The sequence below is a fragment of the Centruroides vittatus genome, unplaced genomic scaffold (genome assembly GCF_030686945.1).
Source record: "Centruroides vittatus isolate TY-2023 unplaced genomic scaffold, ASM3068694v2 contig_2199, whole genome shotgun sequence".
NCBI classification, from domain to species: Eukaryota; Metazoa; Arthropoda; class Arachnida; order Scorpiones; family Buthidae; genus Centruroides; species Centruroides vittatus.
The window spans coordinates 30,262-56,659 of record NW_027121372.1 but is presented as its reverse complement, the minus strand read 5'-3'; the positions used below and the strand labels follow the sequence as shown (position 1 = coordinate 56,659).

The window sequence follows — 26,398 nt, the reverse complement described above, 5'->3', positions numbered from 1 at the left end:
CAATCTTCAGAATTGCAAAAACAGAGAGATCGAGCATCAGAAATTTTACAAAGGCTTTTTCCAGATGTATGCGTTAACTGCAATCAGGTAAGCTATTAAGTTAATTCAAACAATCTAAAATAAACAAAAATTAGCTATTTGGCTACATTCATTGTATCAAATTTCTTTTTTCCAAAAGTGCGAAAGCCCTTTACTTTGGGTACGTTCGTTAAGTCGAACGAGTTAAACGCGTTAGTAACGAATCGTTCGAAAAGTAGTAATGTCGCTCAGTGCGCGTGCTCCGCGGCGATGACGTATCAAACGAAACTCTAACGAAGCTCACGGAGGAAAGAGTTAGTTTACTTCGTTAAGAAAATGGCGCTCGACGATATCGATGTTTCTAGATCTACTCGAGTGTTTAAATTGTGAATTAAAAGGTGAAATGATTGAAATAACTGTCCATCCGAAGCAACCTAAGAAAAAATATTTTGGATAAGGCTGCACTAGCAACATTCATATCTTCGATTTTAGAAACAGCCATTTAGTTACAACGAATCGTTCGAAAAGTCTAACGAAACAAGAATAACGATGACGTCATTCTCGTTTAACTCAACGAACGTACCCTTTGAAAGGTTTTTGAGATTGCCTTTAAAATATGTATGTTATACCGGAATGTTCTAGGAACTACTACAGTTACATTTGTATGCTTTTTTTTACAATTTACTAAAAAGGGTGTATTGAAATGTTTCTTGGCCCGTGGTTATTTTCCCTTCGAATTTGCTTTGCTGTATTCATTTGCTTACATTTTCAAATTGTATATAATTCATAACTAATATGAACTTAATAATGTATAAAAACAAAATTTCAATTATTCAGAAATGAATGAACGACGGTAACAAAATATAAATTCACCAAGATGTAAAATGTTTTTTCATCTAATTGAAATGACAAATTCATTTGACTTTGGATTTTCTATAAATAATGGCATTCTCAAATTTGTAGCAAAGTTAAGAGGCAGCAAACAGATGGTTTCTTTTTCTCCTGGAACAAGAAGCAAATTATAATTCTTTAAAAATTCAAAAATTACACATAATTGTAGAAAGAAAATAAAATGTGCAATTGGAAAGCATAATCTGTAGAAAGGAATTTAAGGTAGGATGGTTTGAAACTTTATGTATGCCCATTTTCCTGTTTTGATTAGGTAGTGTTAAACAGGAAATGCGATCTATTGGAAACAATGTGCTGCAGTTAAATTGTTGTTTTTTTTGGGTGGAAGGAACATTTAAAAAACATTTTCTAACTTTTGGTAATATACTATAACTATTTTATACAATAAGTTTTTTATAAAACAATGATCTAGAAATTAGAAGTTTATCCTTTATGATAAAAATAAACAATGTACGAAATAGTCGAATTCGTCTCCTTGTTGAGAATACGGCAAATCTGGAAAAATAGTTGCAAGATCTTTTGTGAATTGGTAAACAAGATATGAGTTTCACATATAATATATATTTCCTATTTTTTTTATTTAAAACTATTAAAATTAAACTGGGATTAATTAGAAATAATATCCAATATAAAATATTAAAGATTCATTTAAAACAAAGTGCTACTTAACAATTCTTTACAAAACATTTATACATGGGAGGCGAAATGTTAAAAAATGAACTGAACTAAAGTAGCGCACTAGTATTTAAATATATTTACTGTTTAGTTTTGTAAATAGTTATTTGATTTCAATAAGTTTATTGAATAATTTGTTGATCCAGCATAAATACTGACAATTTTAAATGACGCTTTTAACTTTTCTTAAAAAAATGTTTAATTTTTTGACTTTCAGTATCAGGATGAATGGTTTGTTCAATTTGAAGAAAAATCATCCGATGTCTTAAATAGTTATAAAAAAATGATAAGTGATCAAGAAATATTTATTTCTGATTCAAAAAAGACTGGTCAAGTGAATGTTTTAGAATTGAAAGAGTATAATGAAACGCTTGAAGCTCAGATACTTCATTATAAGAAGGTTTTATCTGAAAAAGAAGACTTTCTTAACAATCTGCAGACAAGTGTTGAAACTGAAGAACTTACATGGGAAAATAAATTGAAAGCTAAAGATGACTTAATCAAAAAGGTAATTGTTATGTATATTGATAATGATTCAGTTTTTTTATCTTTACTGGAATTAACTTATACTTTAGCATCTAGGTTTTTGAATATAAATTGCTATTATCTATTAGACTTAACAAATTTACTATACCAAAAAATTTTGTTGGTCTTTCTCACATACATGTGCACGTGTTTTGGTTTGTGATGCATATACTTATATTCTAATATTCTCTGTACTGTAGTACAGTGGAACCTCTCTTAACAAACAACGAGTATTTCACATAACGAGCAAAACAAATTGCAAAAATTTGCCTCGCTTAGCGAGCGATATTTTTCATAACGAGTGATGAGGAGAAAGGAAGCCCAAAATTGCAGCATGCTCCATCAGTCTGTATAGCACTAGCATCTTAGTGTCTCTTGTGATCACATATTTTTCGAAACTAGTGTTCTCACATATTACTTATGAACATCAACAACCATAGCCCATTATATAATAAACATGCTAAATATGCCAAATTCTTGGATCATTAAATTTAATGACAGATTCCAAATTAAATTTTAGAAATGTCTGAATTAAAAGTTAACTATTTATAATTATTAAATTTAAAACAACATGGAATCATAACTACCTACCCCTAGTCAAATGAATTAATTTCTAATATTTAATTATAGCTTTTACATAACCCAAGAATTTGGCTTATCATTCAGAGTATTTATCAAACATTTTAGCTGTGATATTTTTTGTTTCGTTTCTGCAAATCGAATTCTTATTCCAGGATAGTTCATTTTGCACGAGATGACGATGATTCACTCTCCTTAACAGTGTATATTGTACAATTTTTTTCTGAATAAACGTTATACATAAAACATTTGAGCTTTTTTTTCCAGCGTGGAACACATTATCGTATTTTACATTAATTTCTATGGGGAAAATTGTTTAGCTTAACGAGTGTTTCGCATTACGAGTAAGACTCTGGAACGAATTATGTTTATTAAGCGAGGTTACACTGTACTTTTATGTACTAGATACGTAGGAGTGATTTTGTAAAATCCTTTTGCAATGGGAAGGGAAAATGGAAAGAACTTTCAGGAATGAAGAATGATATCACAACAAATTGTACATTAAGCGTTATGACATCACCACTTGGCTGAGCCATGTGGTTTGGCCTACTGTAGGGGGACTTTATGAACACACTAGTAGTGGTATATATTTTCACTCTATATATATCGGTCATTAAACTGTGGTCTCAATAGTCCCTGAAAGTCTTGTGGTGTCCTCACTGCCACCCAGACGTTCATTGTGGGTTTTCAAACCCATGATGGCCTTGATAATAGCATCTCGATGTCAGAGTGAAAAGTAAAAAAAAAAAAATATATATATATTTTTATTTCATATATTACAAAATTTTAATGTTTTGTGGTTTTATTAAAATTTTGAAAGGCCATGTTTTTGCCCCAGCAAAGAATGAGGGATTCTAATACTATCTTATCTAGATTATCTATCAAATGATCATAATAGCACTAATAATGTAATGCATAAATAGCCAGTGTCAATATTAGGAATAAGTATTGTGTGCACTATTGCCATTGCTTGAGTGAAGCCATATTTTGTTTATCATAAATTGCAGTCTGCTTTTAAGTATTGCTTTGTTTTTTATTAATTCAGTTTGTCCAAATCTATTCTGTATTTCATTTTAGTTTTGTATCTGATTCTTTTGTTTTAGTTTTTGTATAAAGAAACTAAAGTCTAATTGTATTTGATTTGTAAACTATAACTCTCCAAAGCCAAAAGGTATTTATTAAAGATGATATAATTGTTGCAAGCTTCATAAATTTAATTCTATATTCCATTCAGATCAAATCTAACTTCAGGTCTGTAAATAAGTTATCTTTAAAATTTCCCAATTACTTTACCTTTTTAAAAATTTTTAGACTAGCTTTATTACCGTGCTTATTTGACTTTTTTGTTTTCCACTACTAGCTAAATTAGGGGCCGTCCATAAATTACGTAAGGTATTGTGGGGTGGGTGGGGTCAAGGATTTCTTAAGATTTCTTACTCGGGTAGGGGGTAATAGATCACGTCTTACGTAATATTTGTATTTTTGATCTCGTTGAGTTGTGGCATTTTTAATTTGGCTTCAATTTGGCAGTTTGTATTAACAACGCTTGTTGTCTCGTGTAACATGATAGAGTAATAATATTAGCAGATTCACGCTCTACACATTTTTTGTCACGGGAGAAAGGCCATGTGGTGGTTTCTTTCTCTTGTTTTTTTATTAGAATAAATGCACCACTTCAATGGGTGTATAACACTAAGAATACATAAACCAAAATACGTGATAAAAAAGAGAAAATAAAATTAGTATTTGGCTTTTAGTGAAAACTAAAATGTAAAACTAGAAATTATAAATAGTCTTTTCTTTCATATTTTGTGAACATAATTGTAAATAGCATCAAATAGTGGTTTCTGAACAAGCTTATCGAGTGTACGTGGCCACCTGAAACCAAGCATAAAGATTTCTAATTTCAGAATAAGTTTATGTTGATCATAAATTGGACAGTGTCTAGGTTTTCTGTAGAGTAAAAGCAAGAGGCAGTTTCTGCTCGGTTATACAGTGCCAGGTAGCTTCTAATATCACCAAGCTCAGTAAGTAGTTGAGCAGTAGCAAACATTAAATCTCTAAATAGTGATGAGAATCTACATTCAACACTAGGAAAATAGTCTTGTTATTCTACCAGTTTTACTGCTCAACTACTTTTACTGACTCCGTGACAACGCTATGCAAAAGTGAATATAATTTTTAAGGCTGCTATGCGAGAGACGGATGTGAGTGTTGTCGAAATCAGTGTCCTTTGCAGCTGACTTAGCCTCAAAATTGGCTTTTTCATTTCCTAGTATGCCAGTATGGCCAGGAACAAATATAAAAGTTATCTTATTTACAAGATTTTTAATATGGTGCTGGATATATGTGATTTTATTGCTATTGCAATTGGGATTTAATAGAGCTTTTATGACAGACTGAGAATCACTGTAAATGTTGATAGACAGAGTTTTGTTTTGTAGTGAAGTGGCCCACTGAACAGCTTGGTAGTCAGCATCATCTTCAGCTTGATAGATGAAGGTATGTGGGAGGTATCTGTACCTTCTAACATATTTTTGGCAAACTGTCAGTTTGGAGGAAGATACAGATACTTGAGCCGATAGTAGGGAGCTTTTGGACCCATCTGTGTAGATATTAATGTCTGCATGATTATCCATGGAGGAAGCAGATGACACCAAATAACCTTGTTTACAGGATGATGATCGGAGATAGTGGGTAATTTCAATGTTGGTAGCATATGAGCAGCTGTATATAGGAGTAGATATCGTTGAGGTTTGATGTTTGTAGTTCTGATGTAGTAGTTTAGAACCTTTTCTACAATACATAGTGGCAAAGGAAGGAGCTCTGCTAGTATCAGAGAGGCTTTAGTAAGAACAGTTCTGCAGCACTTTGAAATTCTGATGTCGAACTGGCTTTGAAGAGAGTAATTTTCTTGCTACTGAATTTTTGCTAGTTACATGACCACAGCCAGAGGCTGTGTAAAGTAGTATTGCCCCATTATATAAAGTTATATTAGCTTTATTATTTAGTCCCCAGGTGTACCTAGCACATTTTAGCAGCATGTAGTTTATTTTCTTGGCCTTAGCCGAGATGTAATCAATATGATAACGGAATGTGGTTTCTCTCTATTCTCTTGTTTTATTTTGTATGACGTTTCTGTTTACACGTCACTAGCTAATCAATCTGGCAAAGTTTTGTGTCTTCTTTGAAAATTAAAATTGATATTAAAATAAATGACGTTAATTAATAATAATAATAATAATGATAATGTTAATTTAAAAAATAGTTTTTAAAATAAATTATTTATTCGAATTCATTAAATGTTTATATTTTTAAATTTGTTCACATAGTCTTTTATAAATAATAGTACACAGTAATTAACTAATTAATAATTATATATTCCAGACCTAAGTTTTTAGGGTTTCATAAAAAAAAGTTTTGTTGTTAAAATCTTTCTATAAAATCATGCCAAAATATTACGTAAGATAGGGTGGGGGATGAGTTTCTTACATGGGTGGGTGGGAGTCTAGAATGGCCAAAATTGCCCTTTTGTAATTTATGGACAGCTCCTATATGAGATATTAAATAAATGGAGTAACTAAATTTGGGTTTGACTTAACTGATCATTAGGTTGGAGATTTTAAAATGCATAAATAGGTAATTTTCAAGAAAATCTAAAATTACACAAATACTAATATGATTAGGAAAACGTATCTAAAATAATTATTTTGCTTTTGTTTCTGCCTTGGAACATCTTTAGCTTTAAAATATTCAAAAATCAAATAACAGTTAAATTACACAAGATGACACTTTTTTCAAAATTTCATGCAATCTTATGTAATTTAAATTGTTTGGTTTTTTTCATATATATAATTAAACAACTTATATTAAAAAAATCAAAAATATATATAAGCTGAAAATGTTTCAGTTTCAAGGCAGAAATGTAAACTTTCGTGATAAAATTTAGTTTCCTGAAATAAGCATATTTTGTATTTGTGACTCTGTGGTACCAAGAATTTGTTTGCAAATCTAAGGTCTCTAATAAAATCCCTTCCTTTTTTTATTAAAGTTTGTAATTTAGTCCCTTTTTTCCATTCCAGTTTCATATCCCTAAGTCCCTATTTTGTAAATGAGTTTGTTGAAACTCCTGTAAACTAAAACCTTCGCATCTCTCGTTATCCTTATAATGCAAAGTTAAGAAATATGGGAATTTATACATTTTGTTTAAAATTTGTTTTTAATGAAGTAATCACGAATACTTTTTCAACACAAAAGTTCTAACTCAAGTTTCTCTGGTACTTTAGCTTAATGTGGAATTTGATCATCCTATTTTATTTAACAGTAACACTTTATTTTATAATCACATTCTTAATTTTTTTAATGCAGTAGTTTCTCACTATATTGCAGATTCAGATATATTGCACACTTTGCTTATGTCTCCCAAATTTTAAAAGCACTTCGGTCAATAAATTTTAAATTACTAATTGTCATTGAATTTCTTTTTGCAACGAAATACAGTATTTTATTCTTACCATTGTCCTTGAAACTATGACTGCAGGTGAAAAGAATAAATTCATCAAGATCTAAATAAGCAAAACAGGTGGACAGATCAATTATCATTTGTTTTCTTTTGATATTAAAAGTTGTTTGTTTATTGGTTTTAAGTACTGTCTCTTCATTTACAAGTTTCTGTAAATTTTAAATTTCGCACCTTTCCTGAATTGACACAATACAGCCAATTCAGTAACTTCACATAAAGGTGTGAAATTTCAAATTCACTGTGTAATCTGTAAGGAAAAGATTTACAGTAACCTCCATATAACACGAGAGTTATGTTCCAAAAGATTGCTGTGTTATAGAAAAAAAAGAACTAGTACGTAAAGGGGTTAGGTTCCAAAAATTAAAAAAACACGCTATTATATTTTCATAATTAAGAGAATAAAATTTTAATAAAGATATTTAAGTGATACATATTAATATAAATTAAACAATGTTTTCTTCATTACTAAGCACTATTAACCGAGGGCGTTTTCTTTTTGGCAAGATTCTTGTCTTCTGAGCATTTTTCTGCATTATCTTCAGATCCATGCTCTACCTTTTGCAAAAAATATGTTATTTTAGATTGCTTTTCTTTTAGTTAAAAGATCTTTATAAACTTTCTTATATGGTGCAAAGTACTTATGAAGAATAAAGCAAGTATGGAAAAAGGGAAAAACATCCGGCAACACAGAAGCGTTGAGATCTGGCAACATAAAACGAGTTTCGAGAAGGACCATGCGTATCGACAGAAGGCGGGAAAAGAAAATTTACATGCTTCAGTACTAATAGTTTACGACAACTATTATTTTCGTGAACTATTGGTAATTAAGTATGTGAAAATTTATTACGTTTATGTTGTACAAGGGTTTTACCCAAATCTTCGAACCTTGTTAGAGTGAATCCGTGCTATAGAAGTGCTGTGTTATACGGAGGTTACCTGTTTATATTCCTGAATGGAAAGTTCTAAAATTTTTATAATGTTGTAGCTTTACTTTGCTTTTTAGAGAAGTTTTACTCTGTAGTTTTATAAGTTTAAAAATAGAACATATAATAGAACATCAATTTTTATAATTTTCAATTACTGTGTTTATAATTTTTATTGAAAAATATAAATTACACACATTTTTAATAAGCAATTTTGTTATAAAATATAGTACAGGTAACCCCCGTATAACATGACACTTCTATAGCAAGGATTCACTCTATAACACGGTTCGAGAATTGGGAACGTCCTCTATATAACATGGTGCTTTTAAAGCACGGGTTCACCCTAACACAGTTCAGGAATTAGGTAAAACCCTCGTACAACACGAAATGTAATAAAAACTGATACTCATTTACCAGTTGATGATACTCATGCTGAGATCATCATATAGGATGAATAATCCTCTGGTAAAATATTTACTTAAATAACAAGTATTTTAACCATTAAAAAATCTACTACATGAAGCTGAAAAACCAGATTTTATCACTGTATGCCAAAAATGGCCACTAGGGGTGCCCCTAGCTGCTATTTAAATTAACAAAATAAATTATTTTATATTTTTACAGTATAATAATCGGTATATTATTATTTTTATTTGTAATTTTGTATGCCCCAATGCCATCAGGCCTTTCGACTTGTGAATAATAAATCTGATTTAAAGAAGGATTTAACAGCGTGTTTTTTTTAATATTTTGAACCAAACCCGTTTTTTTGCACTAGTTCTTTGTTTTGTATAACACGGCAATTTTTTGGAACATAACTCCCATGTTATACGGGGGTTACCTGTACGTACTTCATAATAAAATTGCAACTGATATTTTGTTTTTATATCGATAGTATTTGTCTTTAAATGTCATTATTAAAGGAACAGTAATGCTAAATGGACACTTGTAGTATCAATGTTTACGTAAACATCAATTAATATGATGTAATCACAAATAAAATTAGGTATTGTTGACTATGAACACAATATAGTGCTTACGATGATCACTTGCCATTTTCTTCTCCCTGTTATTTAGTTGATCAAACTAAATAACAGGGAGAAGAAATGCCAAGTGATCATCGTAAGCACTATATTGTGTTCATAGTCAACAAGAAACAAGCGCGACACGGTTTCAAGTCATTAAAATTAGGTATTGAAAAACAGCTTATTTTATATCACACTTGATGAAAGAATAGAGATTTCCTAGCATGTGTAGTCTGTTCAGTAAAAGCCTAGAAATTTTAGTACTCAGTTATATTGTGCTTTTCTTTTTGTTTTGTTTCTGGATAAACATGATATAATGAGGGGCTACTGTAATTTAATTTTCTGTTTGCCTATATCTAAACCATTTTACTATCTTGTATGTATAGTAGTGGCATGCAGTGAGATTGGAAAGTAGGCATGCAGAAAAAATTTTTGATTATTAAATAATAATAAACAGGAAGAAAAAATAGCAAGATGGTGGCATAGGTGCACTATGTCTAAGCATAGTCGCAAACTCGCATGCTTGTTTGTTAGGCTTTTTCACATGCACAAGCACGGGTCACCAAAATCAAATGAAAATATTCAGACTTGCATTTCATACCAAGCTGTAGTGTCCATGTGGTATTGCAAACTGCAAGGACTACAGAGCAAGAGCAATCTTACAAACTGTGTTACTGAATTTAATAACACTGTTTTAAAGTTGTTGCCTTCTAGCAATCCTAGTGTCTGATTAGTAGCTTTGATAAAAAAATGGAGAAATAAGAATATTTTATGTAATTCAAATACTTGAATCGATACAAATTAACATTTAATTAAAATTGAAGTAGTGCATATTTACTTTCTGTATTTTTAATGAATGGCTATTTAGCTGTTTGCAGCAAAATTATCTAAATTCAAGTAATTATGTAAATTTTATAATGTAAAAGGTTTTTAAAGTTTTGTTTACGTTTTAAACAATGCTGGATTTTTTACAATTTTTATTTAAATTACACATTTTGGTACACAGTTTTACACTGCTTGTGACATGTTTCCTTTGCCTATGGCTGGCAGAAACAAGCTTTGCCTACCTCTCATACTATCACCTTAACAGATAGCATTGAGAGGAATGCATGTGTCTGCTTTACATGAGATGAAGGCAGTGCCTAGTCCCATTTTCTTCATAGGATCCATGAAAATCTAAATTTTTAACCATCTACCAGATTTGGGATACTAAATGCATGCATATTAGTGGAGAAATTGGGGTAAATTGCATTTCTATAAAAACATAATAAAAGCATTTGTAATGCACCTTCCAAAATACTAATAAAAGTACCTTGAATACTCTGATGGCTTGCTTTTAATGTATAATATAGTGTATCTCTTGCATGCACATTGTTAAATTTATCTTGTAAAGTGTGTAGATAATTGCCAAAGTTTATTGAAGATTTTAATACTTGTCAGAAAGTAGAGATGTACGAAACAATGTTTTTATATTTATAAATAATTTCTGAAAAGGAAGAAATGAGCAGAAAAAATTTTGCAGAGAAATACAAAAATAAAAAGGTGAGTAATATATTTTGCAAGAAATGCATTAAATGTTTAAAAATAGTTTATAATGTGCATTAAATTTTAAAAGAAACTTGTGTTTTATTACAAAAGTGCCTCTTTAATAAATGTTTTCTGCTGTGTGCAATGTATTCAAAATTACTGATAAATTATAACGTGAACATGTGAGAAGCCATGGGTACAAAGGTATTTTCTTTCTACTGCTTATTTGGCAATGAGTCAGTAAGACTGGCTCACTTTGTCAATGGATGGCTTAAAAAGATATTTATTTAATACAGGAGATGGAAATTGCGAGATTCTGTCTCCTGTCAGGACCTGACACCGGTTAGGATAGGAATAACGCATCTTAACTCGTGATTTTAATATTTATAATTCTAAGAAGGGAAGCCTTTAAATTCTTTGAATGGGAAGACCGTAGATTTGTCAATTGGTTTCCATTTAGATTAATAGACATCAAGGCCAATTTAACAAACAAGCAATGAAATTTGATAAAAATAAAATACAAAAGACTAGAATAAGCTTAATAAAGAACTCGTAAATTCTCTAATGTTCGCGAGGAAGAGCGTGTACATAAAAAGTTACATAATACCTTTGAGTATATTCATTAACTCTTAGCCTGCCGTTTGCCACGCCCCCTTATTTTGTAAAACGGCCAAGTTCAAAATAGGTGAATCAGGCAATATTATTTTAAAAATTCACTAAAAATTTAAATTATTATTTTTTTCATATGAAAAAAAAATCACATATATTTATCAATATAGTTAGTTTTAAATATGACATATTTCAATAAAGTTTGTTTGAAAAATTTAAGGAAAAAAAAAATATATATATATATATATAACTGACATTCAGACTTGAAAATTTGTTACTATTTGTCAAAATTAACATTGTCTGGTTACTTTATTCTTATTGTCACTGAGCCAATACAACGTACAATATTGTTCTGTACAATTTGATATAACATTTATGCATGTACGTTTATTTGTTGTGAAATAATCACAGATTATATCAAACATTTGTTTGAAATCTGAACTTTATTCTGTTTTCAACTAATATAATGAACTAATATACTTTATTCATTTTATATCAAACAAGATTTATTTATTTTCGTAATAAACATATGATTATCAGTAGCAATAGATGTAACATTTGCTGATATTTTAGATTTAGAAAATAATTAAAAATTAAAAAAGTATATAAAATATCGGAACTGAAGGTCATAACTTGAATATTTATGATGCATTAACATATTATAGCTGAATAAACTTATTAATTAGTAGTAATATTATTGCATGAATATGCTAAAAATGAAATAAAAAATTATCAGAAAATGAAAAATTAAGGAAAAAACATTGATAATTAAAATTTTTTACATCGACAAAACACCACCTGAACAAAAATATGTGAAACAGACGATAAACAAGATGATACCGTCAAGTGCTGACATCTGTTGTCTATAAATTTTATAAAAGTCGATTTTTAACAGGGTAACAATGAATCGGTACCCTGGCCGGGAAAGGGTTAAACTCACTCCAATGAGGATTCGTATGAGACAGAAGTCGGGAGACCAGGTACAAAATTAAAAATATTGACGGAATGACTGATTATTAATTTATGCAGAGTCTGGTGCATAAATCGCTTAACCCTTTTACGAACATTTGACAATATATTGTCATGAAATACATTTTTAAATCAATCACTTGACGATTTATCGCCATTTAAAAAAGTAAAATTTTTATGTAAATTCCATTCCTAGATGGCACTATATTATGGCGTGTTATTCTATACACTGTGTTTCATGTATTCACTACCAGACACCGTTTTATTTTAGAGTGTATATATAATTTCCAAGCGGAAAATTTCTGTGTGTCAAGAAGACTGTTTTATTTTGTAATCCAAAGATGCACTCAGAACAAAGTTATTTTTTGCCTGTTTTTCGAATTATATTATTCGATCTTTGCCTGTGTGTAATCAATTCTCACTAACATCATTTGGCAGAAAAATATAATGTATTTTATTTAGTTGTGAAACTAATTTTTTTACCTTTATATAATTAGTGATCGTATGCAAAATTAAAATAAACATTATATATATATATATCACACACACACACAGTAGAGCGTCGTTTATCCGAATCAATTGGGGACTGGGGTTGTTCTGATAACCGATTATGCACGAAAAAATATATTAACCTATCCAATGTTGAAATTTTTCTCCATTGCGTGTCGCTTCGTGTTGAATTTTCGTCAATTTTAAGCCTAACGAAAATTTTATAATAATAATCGAGGCTATTGTATCGTTAAAAATTATTTCTTTATTTTGTACAAACAAAATAAATATATTGAAAAATATAAAAACAAAAATTATACTTTAGAAGTTAATCTAGTATCAAAAACGTTCGGTTCAGCACGACACAGTCCAACTGGTAAGCTTTCGGATAAACGACACTCTACTGTATATGTATATATGTAAAATTTTTCAACTGTCTATAATAAATAATAAATTTTTAAATAAAATGTTTCAGTTTACCTTGGAAACACCATGACACAGAAATCCTAGACTTTTTTTATATAAAGTAATATAGTTTGTGATCAAATAAGGCAATATGCATAAATTTTATATCAAAATGTACAGAACAAAATTGTCGTTCATGCAGGCTTACTTACAAAGATCAATTGTATAATCGAAAAATTTCGTTTGTAATCAAATTGTTGAAAATTATAGCATACAAACTGTCATTTCTGATATATAAAGTTTTTATGCTAGCAAAAACAAACTACACTCTTGTAAACTACAATAAGTATTGTATATACATGAATTTTTTCGTATGTCTGCGATAAACGCTAGATTTTTCATAAATTTTTAAAATAATAAAAGTGAAATGATCTTGAGTGACTAAAATTGGCAGTGACTGTTTTGGAACAGTACAGTGAAAGCCTAATGAGTTTAAAAGGGTTAAATACAGAAAATATTCTCCAATCGGGAGCTCTTACTGTGATTGTTTGACAATGAATCGATTTAGCTCGGTATTTAGTCATTGGAAACAATAGGAACTTTTTAAGAAAGTAAATGGTTGGGAAACTGTGTTTCCTTTATCCTCTTTCAGTTTCCTTTAAAAAGTAGAAAATTGTTGAATTTAATAACAAATATTACATCAAAATTTAAATTATAAGATTCATTTAATTAGATTCTCACAAACCAGAAATATGAATAAAGTTGGATTTGGTGGGGGTTTTGTTTTAATGGTATAATTTAATATGTAAATAAATTTTCTGGAGATAAAATGCATATATCGGCTGTTTCTATAATATTTCTCGATTTTGCAAATAATTTTGAGACTTGAACATTGTGATGACAAATAAAATATTTTGAATAAAATCTTATTAAATCTTAACCAAATTAATTTAAAATCAATATTAGCATAACTTGGTAATTCGGGTTATTGATGTTTGTCCCTGCATGTCTATATATAACAATGTTTGTGTGTGTAATATTGTTTTAAACTTGTTTTGGAAACTTTTTACAGAATTACAAAGAAAATGTAGTTTTCACTTAACTGTGTACACTGCAAAATTTTAGAGACAACTTGTATATTTACTATCACCTCATTTTCAAAAATTCTATAATCGAATTTTCATAATTAGTGTAATAGTTTCATGTATTATATGGAATTAACTGAATTATTCTTACCAAATTGTACTTTCAGATGGAACGTGATTTAATATACTTAAGGAACCAGATAGATTCTGAAAAGGATGAAATGGTTTTTATGGAGTTCATTCATAAAATGGTAATAGTAATTCAAATTAACTTTTAAATTTTTAAATGATTCATTTGCTTATATAGTAATTGTATTTATCATTTATAATTCAATTAAATAATCAAACATTACTGAACTATAGGTGATTCTGAACTTTGATAAATGTAAATGACAACTCACTTTTGTATAAAACTTTACATCTCTAAATCACTTCATATGCCAAATTCAGACTTTCATAAATTTTCAGTCTACAAAAAATATTCAGACTATTATACAGTGGTACTTTTTTCGTTTTTGTGGTATGAAAATCATTTTTGAAAATTTCTTTTAATATAGTGAATGCAAAGTTTTAACATTTTAAGGTATAGTGCATAAAAATATTTACTTTTAAAAAGTGAACCTTTCCTATTTTACGGGGATTTATGTTTCTGGGAACAGAATTTCTTTTCTAGTGTGAGATTCTACTTCGGTTTTTCCTCCTAACACCAAGTAAGTTACGACTACTACGAGTTTTGAGCATTTCTGGATGGCAATAACGTGGTCTTGTATGCGAGACTACGGATAAGAGGATGGCGTAGGAAGGGACGAGATTCAGTTGGTACGACACTTTACACAGAGTATTCGCATTTTTTGGAGAGAGAGAGATTACAAATTTTTGGTACTTCATAAATCGGAACTAGAATTCCCGCCGAGGATCTTTTTAGAATGTAGCGGTTTGGGAGAGAAGTAACAAGTAATGATGACAAGGAATCTGAGGCCACAGAAGAGCACTAATCCAAAAAGGACACAAACACACTAAACTGAACAGTTGAAAGAACGGGCAACGACTGCCTGGAATCGGCCATCCCTCGTCACATTCAAGGCAGCAAGTACAAGTTGATTAAAAGTCGTGGGAAAGGTGTGTCTACCAACCCTGAGAAAGCATAAGTTGACACACACTCAAGTCAGAAAGTTGACATATAATAACTTCTGATGAGGTTATCCTTGTTGTTTTCCTTTAACTTGTTTGATTCTCACACTAGAATAAAACACATTATTGTTTGACTTTGAACATTTAACTTTTGGATACAATGCATTTCCTAAAACGTGTACTGTACGAAGGGTATTGCCCGTATTAAACTTTTAATGTAAATTTCGTTATAGTTTGTCCTAGGTGTAATAATTAGGACAAGCTATACTATCTCATACTTTTTATTAGTCAGTTTATTGTCTGCTAAATTTCTTATTGAAATATTTTTATGGTAAACTATATTTTGTACTGTGTAGATAATTTATAATTTTGACTATTAAAAAAAAAAAACAAAATTATTTGCGAAAAAGTAAAAAATTGTTGTGCATAATTTATCACACAGGAACACTATTTGATAAATAAAATAGAGACTTTAAAAGAAATCACTGTACAAAATAATGTTTTTTACATGGCAGTTTTGTGCTTTGTTTTTAAAGAACAGGAAACGGTCAAGTATTAAAGCCAAATTATTATTTGGTTTTAATACTTGATTTGCTTTTATTTTGTCAAAATACAAAAATTATGATCATTTTGGTCATGTTTGTTAGATGTATGCAAAGTTGAACAAACTCCACCACTTGAATTTGATTAGTTGGTGTACTAGTACTTGTATGTCTTAGTTCCTCGGCCTAATAATCAGAAATATATTTTGAATTATTAGTTGTTTCAGTTATTTGAGAATATTACTACTACTGACAATGAAATGCTGAAAGATTTAATAATTGCAATTATTAGATCTTTCAGCATTTACAAAAACTTAAAAACAAACTTTGCACAAAGTTTAATTGTACAGCAAGTTTTGGGTGATTTTTAATATTCCTTGCATAAGTCAATTTTCGGTTTAAAAAATTCTCTTTCTGATGTATGCAAGGTTTATTTCGAAATTATGTCCGTTTCATGTTTAAGATTACAATCTCTAAATCTACCACCAATAGTGGTCATACAAAAATTTGTGTGAATGTAGTGGCAGGAATATTATTCTATTGAGAACAAGTATTGGATAGAATTTTTTTTCTAAAATATTTTTTGTTTTAGTACATAATCATTTTTTTTATTATTAGCTATGAAAACCTAATAATCAAAAAATTGTCGTGAATATTAGTTAAAATGTCAAGACTAAAGATTTTTGTAGTGGTTGTCAGAACGTGAAACAACAATTTTATTGGTCTTATTTATCTCTTCAGTTTTGTAAAGCACTTCCCAAATTGCTGAAGACATAAACTGAGTTCATAAAAATTGTATATAATGGGATCTTTCTGATGATAAAAGAAAAATTAAGTTTGTCTGTGTATATTAAAAGCTCAATTTATTTAATAGGCACTGAAAGAAATGAGATCCGAAGTTGGAAAATGAAAAGAAAATTAACAATGAATTGTCACGTGAAATAACAAATCTTAATTTTATTGTTGACGCATATGAATATGTTATAAAGGTTGTCAAAGAACTTCAAGCCCAATTATGTATGAATGAAGTAAGTGTCTGTTTTGAATTGAAATAATAATTTGATTTTATCTGAAAAATACATTAGTTAACTAGATTTCCTATATTTTTTAATGTCTATTGAAACTGATTGTTTATTAAAAACTATTTGAAGATTACACTTACTTAAATTTTCGCTTACTAAATAGATGGAAAACTGAATAATTATCAAAGCTAGTTGTTTTGCCTATGCAAATTATTTGTGTGTGTGTGTGTATACATATATGTATATATAACAAAATAGTGAATAGTAAAAAATCTATTTAGGAAATTGTGATGGGAACAGGAAATTATTCTGACCAAATTTTTGGTTACTGGATTAATTATAGTTTTTGCAGTTCTCTTCAATTTCTGAGTTCACTTTGTTTTTGATGGAATGAGGCAAAGCAACACTGAGTGATCTGCCAAGGGAGTGATTCCCAAGAGGACTTTCCAGAGAAACTAACTTCTGTTTAAATATGAAGAAATCATGAAAGTTCGTGTAGCCATTTTTTTGGTCAGACACAAACCCACCGTCGGTGCTCAGTGGTTTTATTTACTCGTTTATTTTTTGTTCAGTGTTGGTAATTAACAATTTGCTTTTCGTGTATTACTGTTGTAATTGGATTGATATTTAATTTAAAAATAGTTATTAATTTTTGTTTGATTTCAACTCTGTTTTACCTTTCAATAATATGCATACTTCCGAAATAGATTATTCAATGTAGAAAGTGAGTGCTAAAAAATCATTCTGAAAACTTTTAATATTTATATTATATATGTATATTTAATTTTAACAAATTAAATTTTTTTTGTCTGACTATGATTTAATAAAAATATCACCCACAATGGCATTAAAAGTAAATTGAAAGTTTTTAAGAACATATTGTGAATAGACAGAGTAATTGAAGTTGATGATGCAGCCTTTAGTGGGGAGGGAATATTGTTTTTTGACTGAATTAATAAAAGGTAAGGATCAAGGCAGAAATCCTAAATCATATCTGTAAAAATGTGTAAATTGTAGCAATCTGAATGGTATCTCTTGGTACTTGATTGCTGCTTCTTGTTTTTTTTTTTCCTTTCTTTCTTTAGATTGTTGGAAATGAGTACAAAATTGCTGTAAAAAAATTATCATACAGGAACACCAGATATGTATAAAATGACAGTGGGGAAATGCATTTCCGTATTTAGATATGTATATTCAGTCATCTAGTGATCCTATGAGTGCTGTACAGCTATTTTGTACTCCCAACATTCTAGAAAGTTTTCTCTACAGTTACTTGCAATGATTTGTATGGTAGATTTAAGGAGCATTACAGATATTACTGTATGTGATGATTTACATAATGAAACTTTTTTGCATGAAAAGCTATTAGGTCTGAAATATTTCATTTGTTAATTTCACTTATTTTAGTTAAATCTAAAATTAATTGTTAATAGAAATGAAGCAAGATAGAAAGTATCATGAAATATTCATTTCTGTTTTTAAATTGCATACTATCTGTCACTTTTTTAACAGTAAATTCAGAGGTATGGAGTATCTAACAGTGCAGGTTTGTCACCATAGACATATGCAAGAAATTGATTGATTGTAAATTTAAATAAATCACTTAATTCAGACATTCAAAAGATATGAACTTTAACATTAACGTCTGGTCCAGATAAGTTGACATCAGTTGTCAACATTCATAATAAATAGGAAAATTTATTTTGTTAAATAATTTTAATTTACAAATTGTTTGCTTCAAAACAATTTTTTTAATTTCAGATTTCTTCAAATGCTTCCACTATTTGGGCTGAAATGCCGATAACTGTAATCCCAAATGTAAGTTTTTTTTTGTTAAAATATTATTTTAACCAGGTGTTTGCGGAGTACTGCTATTGGAGTAAGTGTCAAATTTTTTTTCGTAATTAACTAGTTGGTGGCGGTTGAAGCACTGATTGGCTTTTATCTACATAGACTAAGTCTGTTTCAACAAATAAGATTTGTTACCACCCTGTATTTTTAAATTTAGGCACAAAACTCCTCCATTCCATGTTAAGTCTATGGGAGACCCTTTTTTGCTATTGTGAGCCACGGAAGGGTCGGAGGAAGTCTGACTCCTCCTTCCGGCAACAGGGCGTTGACCTGCTCACTTGTCAAGGATGGCTGTTACATTTTGTTACGTGTTATGCGAGTGGAGAGGAGGTGAGATGGGGTCGACGATAAGGTTTGGTTGACAGTCGAGTAAAGACTCCGTTTGTAACAACGAAACAATATTTATTAAAATCGACGAAAAATTTAATTACAATTTTAAGTTCTCTACGCTAAATTCTAACTCTCAATTACGCATAGGGGGAGCTCGAGAGAGAGTTTACACAGATCATTTCATACCTCTTTTCAAGTTCCGTAGACGTCAGAATATCACTAGGTCAAATGTATATAATCCAAAAGGCGTTAGGTCCACTAGTCCAGTTAGGCACTAGGTCAAATTTGTCGCAACTGTGTAGAACAAATTATTTGCGGTTCGTCCACGAGCACATACGACTGGCAGACCAAACGAGACTCCCCCGAGGGAGGGAAAGACACTGTTTTTATAGATTTGTTGTGGGAGCTAAGTCACGAGATCATTGTCAGGACAGAAGAAAATGATGAATTCGGATGTTTAGTGTAAATTTTATGATGTTACAGTGTGAGATCGGTTGCCTTAATAGGAAGAATTATAAAATTTCCCACAAATTCTGTTTTTCGCTTTTAAAATCGTAGGAATAATTAATTCGGAAAAAAAGACTTAAAAACCCAAATTTCACAAGATAGAAAGTGTCATCAAATATTCATTTGTTTTTAAATTGCATACTATCTGTCACTTTTTTAACAGTAAATTCAGAGGTATGGAGTATCTAACAGTGCAGGTTTGTCACCATAGACATATGCAAGAAATTGATTGATTGTAAATTTAAATAAATCACTTAATTCAGACATTCAAAAGATATGAACTTTAACATTAATGTCTGGTCCGGATAAGTTGACATCAGTTGTCAACATTCATAATAAATAGGAAAATTTATTTTGTTAAATAATTTTAATTTACAAATTGTTTGCTTCAAAACAATTTTTTTAATTTCAGATTTATACAAACGGTTCCGCTAATTGGGCTGAAAAGCTAATGACTGTAATGTCAAATGTAAGTGGTTTTTTTGTTAAAATATTATTTTAAATTCTTAACCACTTTAAAAAGATTTTTAAAGTCATTTAGTAACTAGTAACATATATAATATTTAAAACTTGTACTGATCGTGACTGCAAGTAAAGAGTGATAAACCAAAAAAGTCCAGGAAAGGGGTAAGGATCTAGCATGTCTGCATGTCGTGTAAACAACGTTTCTTAACTGTTGTCAAAATTTTGATTTTATTAATGTCAGTCTTTACATTTACATTGTATCTAATACTAATATATTTTTGGTCTATGCAAAAATAATCTTTTGAATTTTTATATTTTTATTTATCATATTTTCTAATAGAGTAGTTTGCATAAAATTAAAAATTAATTGTGCAGTAATTTGAATTCTTAGCATTGTGTTTAATGATTTTTCATGTTTCTTTCAAGGAAATCAAATTACAGAAATGTAAATTTGTTGTCTATCTCGATTGCTATGCAATTAAAGTATCTATTGAATTATTTTTATTCTTAGATACTTGTTAGAATTACATAATATCTATACAAAGTAAGAATTTTTCAAAAGCAGCTTTAATATTACGAGAATATTTTTCTTATAATATCGATCCTGTTTTATATGAATATTTCTTAAATGCAAATTCACTTTCTTAAATTTGTGCAAAGAATTAGGCAATTATTACCAACCCCTAGAAAGTTGAGTATGTGGAAAGTCCAAATGTGGCACAAAATTGTATATTATAGAAATTGGTAAAACAACTCGCTAATGAACTTCATTATTTATAATTTGATTCTGCTTTTGAAACTTAAATTTTCTAGAATATGTTGAGAATTACTTCTGCAGTCAAAACTGCCAATATATCAATGCATTTATTTTAAAGGAAGAGCATAATTTCTTTCGAGTGAATGTCATAAGATGAAATTTTAAACATTACAAATAAATTACATGAGATAGCAAAGCAGACATGTCTTGGTTTGCTTTGCTAATCTCTGCTTTGATTAGTTAGTTTTTGTACAAGAAATATTTCAAAACCAGCTAATAAATTATGTAATAATCACTATGTAATTTTTTTAGCAAATCTGTGTTTCTTTTGGAACATTGTTTATATAAAAGAAATGCATCTATGCTTAACATGAAATTTAACTCTACTCAAGAACCTTGTTTCATGCCTTAAATAAGATTTATAGAAGAAAAAGGCAATTGTTCTAAAATTAAACAAGTATTAAATCTGTATCGAGTGTATAGTTTATTGTATTTGTTCTAGACTTCAATGCTAGAACAATGTAAATGTTGTTAAAAAAACTATGTATTTTGAAGTTCAAATCCAAATTTTGAAAGTTACATATCTTTGGAGGTTGGTTATCCAGCCAACCTCTAAAGGTGTATATTTATAATTCAAATTTTTACCATTACTAACCTTTTTGCTTCTAATTATTAGTAAATTTTATAACATTAGGTTTATTGATAATTTTGGAAATTTCAGCATTTGTCTTTGGACATTCTTGGATGATTTTTTCTCTTTCTCAAATAATACAATTATATGCAATCAGTCTTTCAAGATGGTTTAAACAATTTTCAGTCATTCCTGTTCTGTGATGAATCATTGTTTCCTCCATGACTTATTGCTGTTATAATTTTATTGTATTGTGTGAAATTCCTACTTTGAAATATAAACTTTCATTAGAAATACAGTAGCCCCTTGTTATATTGCAGAATTGGGTATATCGTACTCTTCCCCTCAGAATTTTACAAGCACTCGAGTCAATAAATAATAAATTACCTGTTGCCATTGAATTTCTCTTTGTAACGAAATATGATATTTTATTCCTACTATTGTCCTTGAAACTACCACTGTGGGTGAAAAGAATAAATTCGTCAAGATCTAAATAAGCAAAACAGGTGGATGGATCAATTATCATTTGTTTCCTTTTGATATTAAAAGTTGTTTATTTTTTCAATAACAATCCAAATTTATTTTCATAAAAAGTATTAATAGGAGTGCTTATTTTTGCGATTTTTGCCTTATCTGATCTTATAGTAACCTTTTAAATCTTTATTCTTCGCTCTTGTATACAAACATTCCGAGAAACAAAATTATCAGGCATATTAAACACCCAATTGAAAATTTTCAATTACATTTTATAATAATTAAAAATATAGAAGTTTTTAATGTACTCATTTCATAAGTGCCACATCCTGGTTAACCGACTGTAGAAAGATCCTTGCTTTTTAATTTTATTTATTTTCATTGATCTATTTTTAATTAGCTTGGTCAAAAGGGACTGTTCTACTTTCGGAAGCGTTCCTCGAATACATTCCGGAAACTTTTTGCGCTTAAGTTGTATGCATTTGGGAACTACTCTTTTGGCTCTGCACGTTAGTAGGAAATGTAGTTGGGCGAGCAATTTTTGCCATTCTATCTGTAATTTCAGCAACGTGAAGAAACAGTTTTTCGCAGTTTCCATTGCTTGTAGAAAATAATAAAAGTTAACTCACGCCAAAGTTGCATATATTTCTGATAATTAGCACTGAGTTCAGCGTTAACGTAGATTCTTCTTTTTATTGCAAGCACTTTCGACGAAAAATTACGATCGTCGTCTTCAGGCGAATGTGGAAAGAACAAATTTGAAAGAGGCACGTGCCGAACGTTCCAAACCGAATAACGGAAGATTTTCGTTGGCGAATTTTTAAAAATATAATGTATTCTTTTAGCGTTCGGTAACTTCGCCGGTTCGAAGGAGATTTTAGATCGGCACGAATTGACGGTGCATGCGCTGAAAAGCTCACACACTACGTGTGCGCTTGTCGGCGTGTTTGCGTGTTTATGCGCTTGTAAAGAGTGACCCAAATTTCGGGCAAGTCCAGGGTGGGGACGTTGCATGCCTCTGCTGTTATTGTGAGGATCGCTTCCCAGATGAATATTATTTTTCTATTGTTGGAGCTTTTTAGGAGCGCTGTTTCTGACCAAAGCGGAGTGTAACCTTGTTGTAGAACTTTTTTGGTCAGCTCTGTTGTTTGCCTTCCTTTATTTATATCATCCTGGTGTTCCGCGATACGGCAGGCGATCATTCTTGTTGTTGCCCCTATATATTTCTCTATTTCTCCTGTTGTTGGATTTTGTAGTGGCACCGCGTAGACCCCCGATTTTTCTAATGCGCTGATTTTGTCTCGGTCGTTGCATATGGTTCTGCGTAGGCTGGGTAGAGGGGTCAAGGGGAGCACGAAGCCGTACCGCCGGAATATACGGCTAATGAGTATGGACTGTGCTCCTAGATATGGTAATGTTGACGGTACTATTGCCATTTCTTTTTTGTTGTGTAGCGTGGTGAACGGGTGGATGGAATCGTTCACTCTACGCAGTACATGCGTAAATTTGGCGCCTGTGAACCCAGCGTGTAATACTGCCATTCGTATGATTTCCAATTCATCATTTATTAGGTCCTGCGATGAGGGAAGCAGTATCGCCCTTCTGATGAGAGCTGCTATGGCGGCATTGATATACCGCGATGGTTGGAAGGCGTCAGCTGGAGTGATGTGGGGAATCATGTCGGACTTGTGGTATACCGCAAACCGTGGTCCTTCCGGCGATTTCTGTATCTGCATATCCAGAAATGTTATTGTCTGGTTCCGCTCCTTTTCCCAAGTGAATTTGATGGTGGGATAAACGCTTGATAGTCGCTGCATAAATCGGATAAATTCTTCCTCTGAATTCCCCCATGCTACTAGGATGTCGTCAACATATCGTAGGTATAACAGGGGGTAGCAAATAGTGAGCGGTGCGTTGAAAGTTTTTTGCTCCACGTCCCTCATGACGAGCTCGGCCAAGACTGCAGAGAGAGGGGAGCCCATAGGGACACCCTGTTTCTGGAGATAGATTTTCTGGTTGAAGCGGAAATAATTGTTTTCAGTGACGAAGATCAACGCTTCGCGAATATCTAGTACCTGCTGAACTGTGAGACCTTTCTTAAGGAGCATAGTATTGGCTAGCATTACGGCTTCAAACGTGGGGACGGAAGGGTATAGCGATATCACGTCCATTTTGTAGAAGGTGCAGACGTTGATGTTTGCTCTTGTGATGTTGGCTTCGATGGTGGTCTTGGCTTCTATGGAGGAGGGAGTGACAAATGGTGACTCCGGGAGCAGCTCTCGTAGAAATTTTGCCAGGGCTTTTTCCAGGTGGTAAGTTGGATGCGACCTTTTGTTTACTAAAGGTCGTAACGGCCAGTTCTCTTTATGCGTTTTGGGCTGAAAGAACAGCCTAGGGCAGGCAACATTTGATGGAGGTTCAAGGTGACCAGATAAAGTCAGTGCTAGTCCTGGCAGTGTTATAATTTTCCTTGCCTTTCGCAGTACAGTTGGCGTTGGATCTCTGTCCATCTCCACTGAGCATGAATGCAACAGAAAGTCATTCGCTCTAGAAGTAAAATCGTTCTCTCTGCATAAGACAAATCTTCTGTCCTTATCTGACATTAAGAGCCTGAGACCATTCGTGGCTAAGAATCGTGTTACTACCTGGTGGTTTCCACGGTTTTTTGGTGCACCTTGTGATCGCTTTGTTGTAGCAAGCTTCGTGAAGACCTCTAGTTCCATTTGCTGAAATTACAGATAGAATGGCAAAAATTGCTCGCCCAACTACATTTCCTACTAACGTGCAGAGCCAAAAGAGTAGTTCCCAAATGCATACAACTTAAGCGCAAAAAGTTTCCGGAATGTATTCGAGGAACGCTTCCGAAAGTAGAACAGTCCCTTTTGACCAAGCTAATTAGAAATAAACGTAAGTGCATCGCGGAAGCGGAGAAAAGGATCTATTTTTAGTATTCGAATATAACTACAATAAATTTAATGAACACTTCTTAAAATAATTTTGAAACAAAATCTCTTTATTGAACAATAATAATCTACTAATCTATTGAGTTTGTAAAATGGCATGCACTACATTTAACGTTATCAGTAAACAGAAGTCAATTTTTCACATGCCAGATGAATGTATAAAAACAATGATATTCTATTATTATTGTTTTTGTATCACTTTAGAGGTACTGTATATGCCGAGAACTAAATTGTTCATTATTATTTTTTTGCTGAAAGATAGGAATGGTTATCGTTATTAAAAACAAAGTAGACATGTATATTTCAGTGAGTTAAATATGAAATTAATTGAAAGAATACATTTCAATAATATGATATATGAAGTACAGTATATTAATGTATTTTCCATAATGCATATTTTCAGAATTACTGCATAATTTTATTTAATATATATAAATTAAATAATTATAAAAGTTTTATACATACCTGTGAAAAAAGTTAGTTGAAATCATGATAAAAACAAATTTCATTAAATTTTTATTTATTTATTCTTTTTATAATAAAGAAATAAAAATAACATCCGGAAGTGTCGTTGTTCATGTAGAATATCGTTATAAAAAAAAATAGATTATTTCCTGTTTGAATTATATTGCATGATAAACAATAAAGGTAAAAACTGATTATTTTATTTTTACATTTTTTTTATCGACATAATAATGCAATTTAGAAAAATGTCTGTAGTGTATTTCAGTCAAATTTATGAACTAGGCAATGAATTTGAAGTATTATTTGGATTAATGAATGAATCATTTTATTTATGTTGTCTAAATATTTTAAAATAATTGTGTAGTGTTGTTAGAAAAAAATTGAAACATGTTAAACAAGAATTATGCAATGTAATTACACTTTTTTATTTTTATTGTAAAAAGTGAAATTTAAATCGTTATCCGAGATGTTTTAAATTTCAATAATTTTAATCATAGAAAATTCTGAAACTTAGATTAAATTTTCAATCTTAACAGTTAGTATAATTAATTATTTGCTTTCTTTTCAGGAAACAGATCAAGATGTAAATAGTGTTTCATCTGAAGACGAAGACGAGGATATAGCGACTTTATTACGTCATTTGTAAAATGTTTTTAAATCTCGGAGGTATCTCTTATTAATAAATTATTGAATAATTTTTATGAATGTGTATTGAACAAAAATGATTTTAAATATGTTCGATAAAATAATACTTAATAAATTGTAATTAATTTTTCAGTGAACTCACCTAAAAGGAATTTAAAATTTACAGGTAGAAGCAGCACAAGGTCTTCACACCTTGTGCTTCTTCTACCTGTAAATTCTGTCACGTGGCAGAATTCACCTTGAAGGATGAATGTGAAGATCTTGTATTCCGAGTCGTAAATATTAAATGAATTTTTTGTTTTTGCAAGTTTACTTTTTAATAAAATGAATTTTTCCCTAGAATAGTTTTTAT

At 30.6% G+C, this 26,398-nt stretch overlaps 2 protein-coding genes across 2 annotated transcripts; one reads left to right on the top strand and one right to left on the bottom strand.

Moving 5' to 3' along the window:
• Positions 1 to 22,854, top strand: LOC136970824 (kinectin-like; the record flags this gene model as incomplete). Its single annotated transcript, XM_067265293.1, has 5 exons — positions 1 to 87; positions 1,820 to 2,110; positions 14,431 to 14,514; positions 18,720 to 18,776; positions 22,819 to 22,854. Coding segments are annotated over 5 exons (555 nt in total), but the record flags the coding sequence as incomplete, so codon positions are not given.
• A 42-nt stretch (positions 22,855 to 22,896) lies between these two features.
• Positions 22,897 to 24,483, bottom strand: LOC136970823 (uncharacterized). The gene has a single exon (XM_067265292.1). It carries the CDS (start codon positions 24,481 to 24,483, stop codon positions 22,897 to 22,899), a length of 1,587 nt encoding a protein of 528 aa, XP_067121393.1.
• Between the last annotated feature and the right edge of the window lie 1,915 nt (positions 24,484 to 26,398).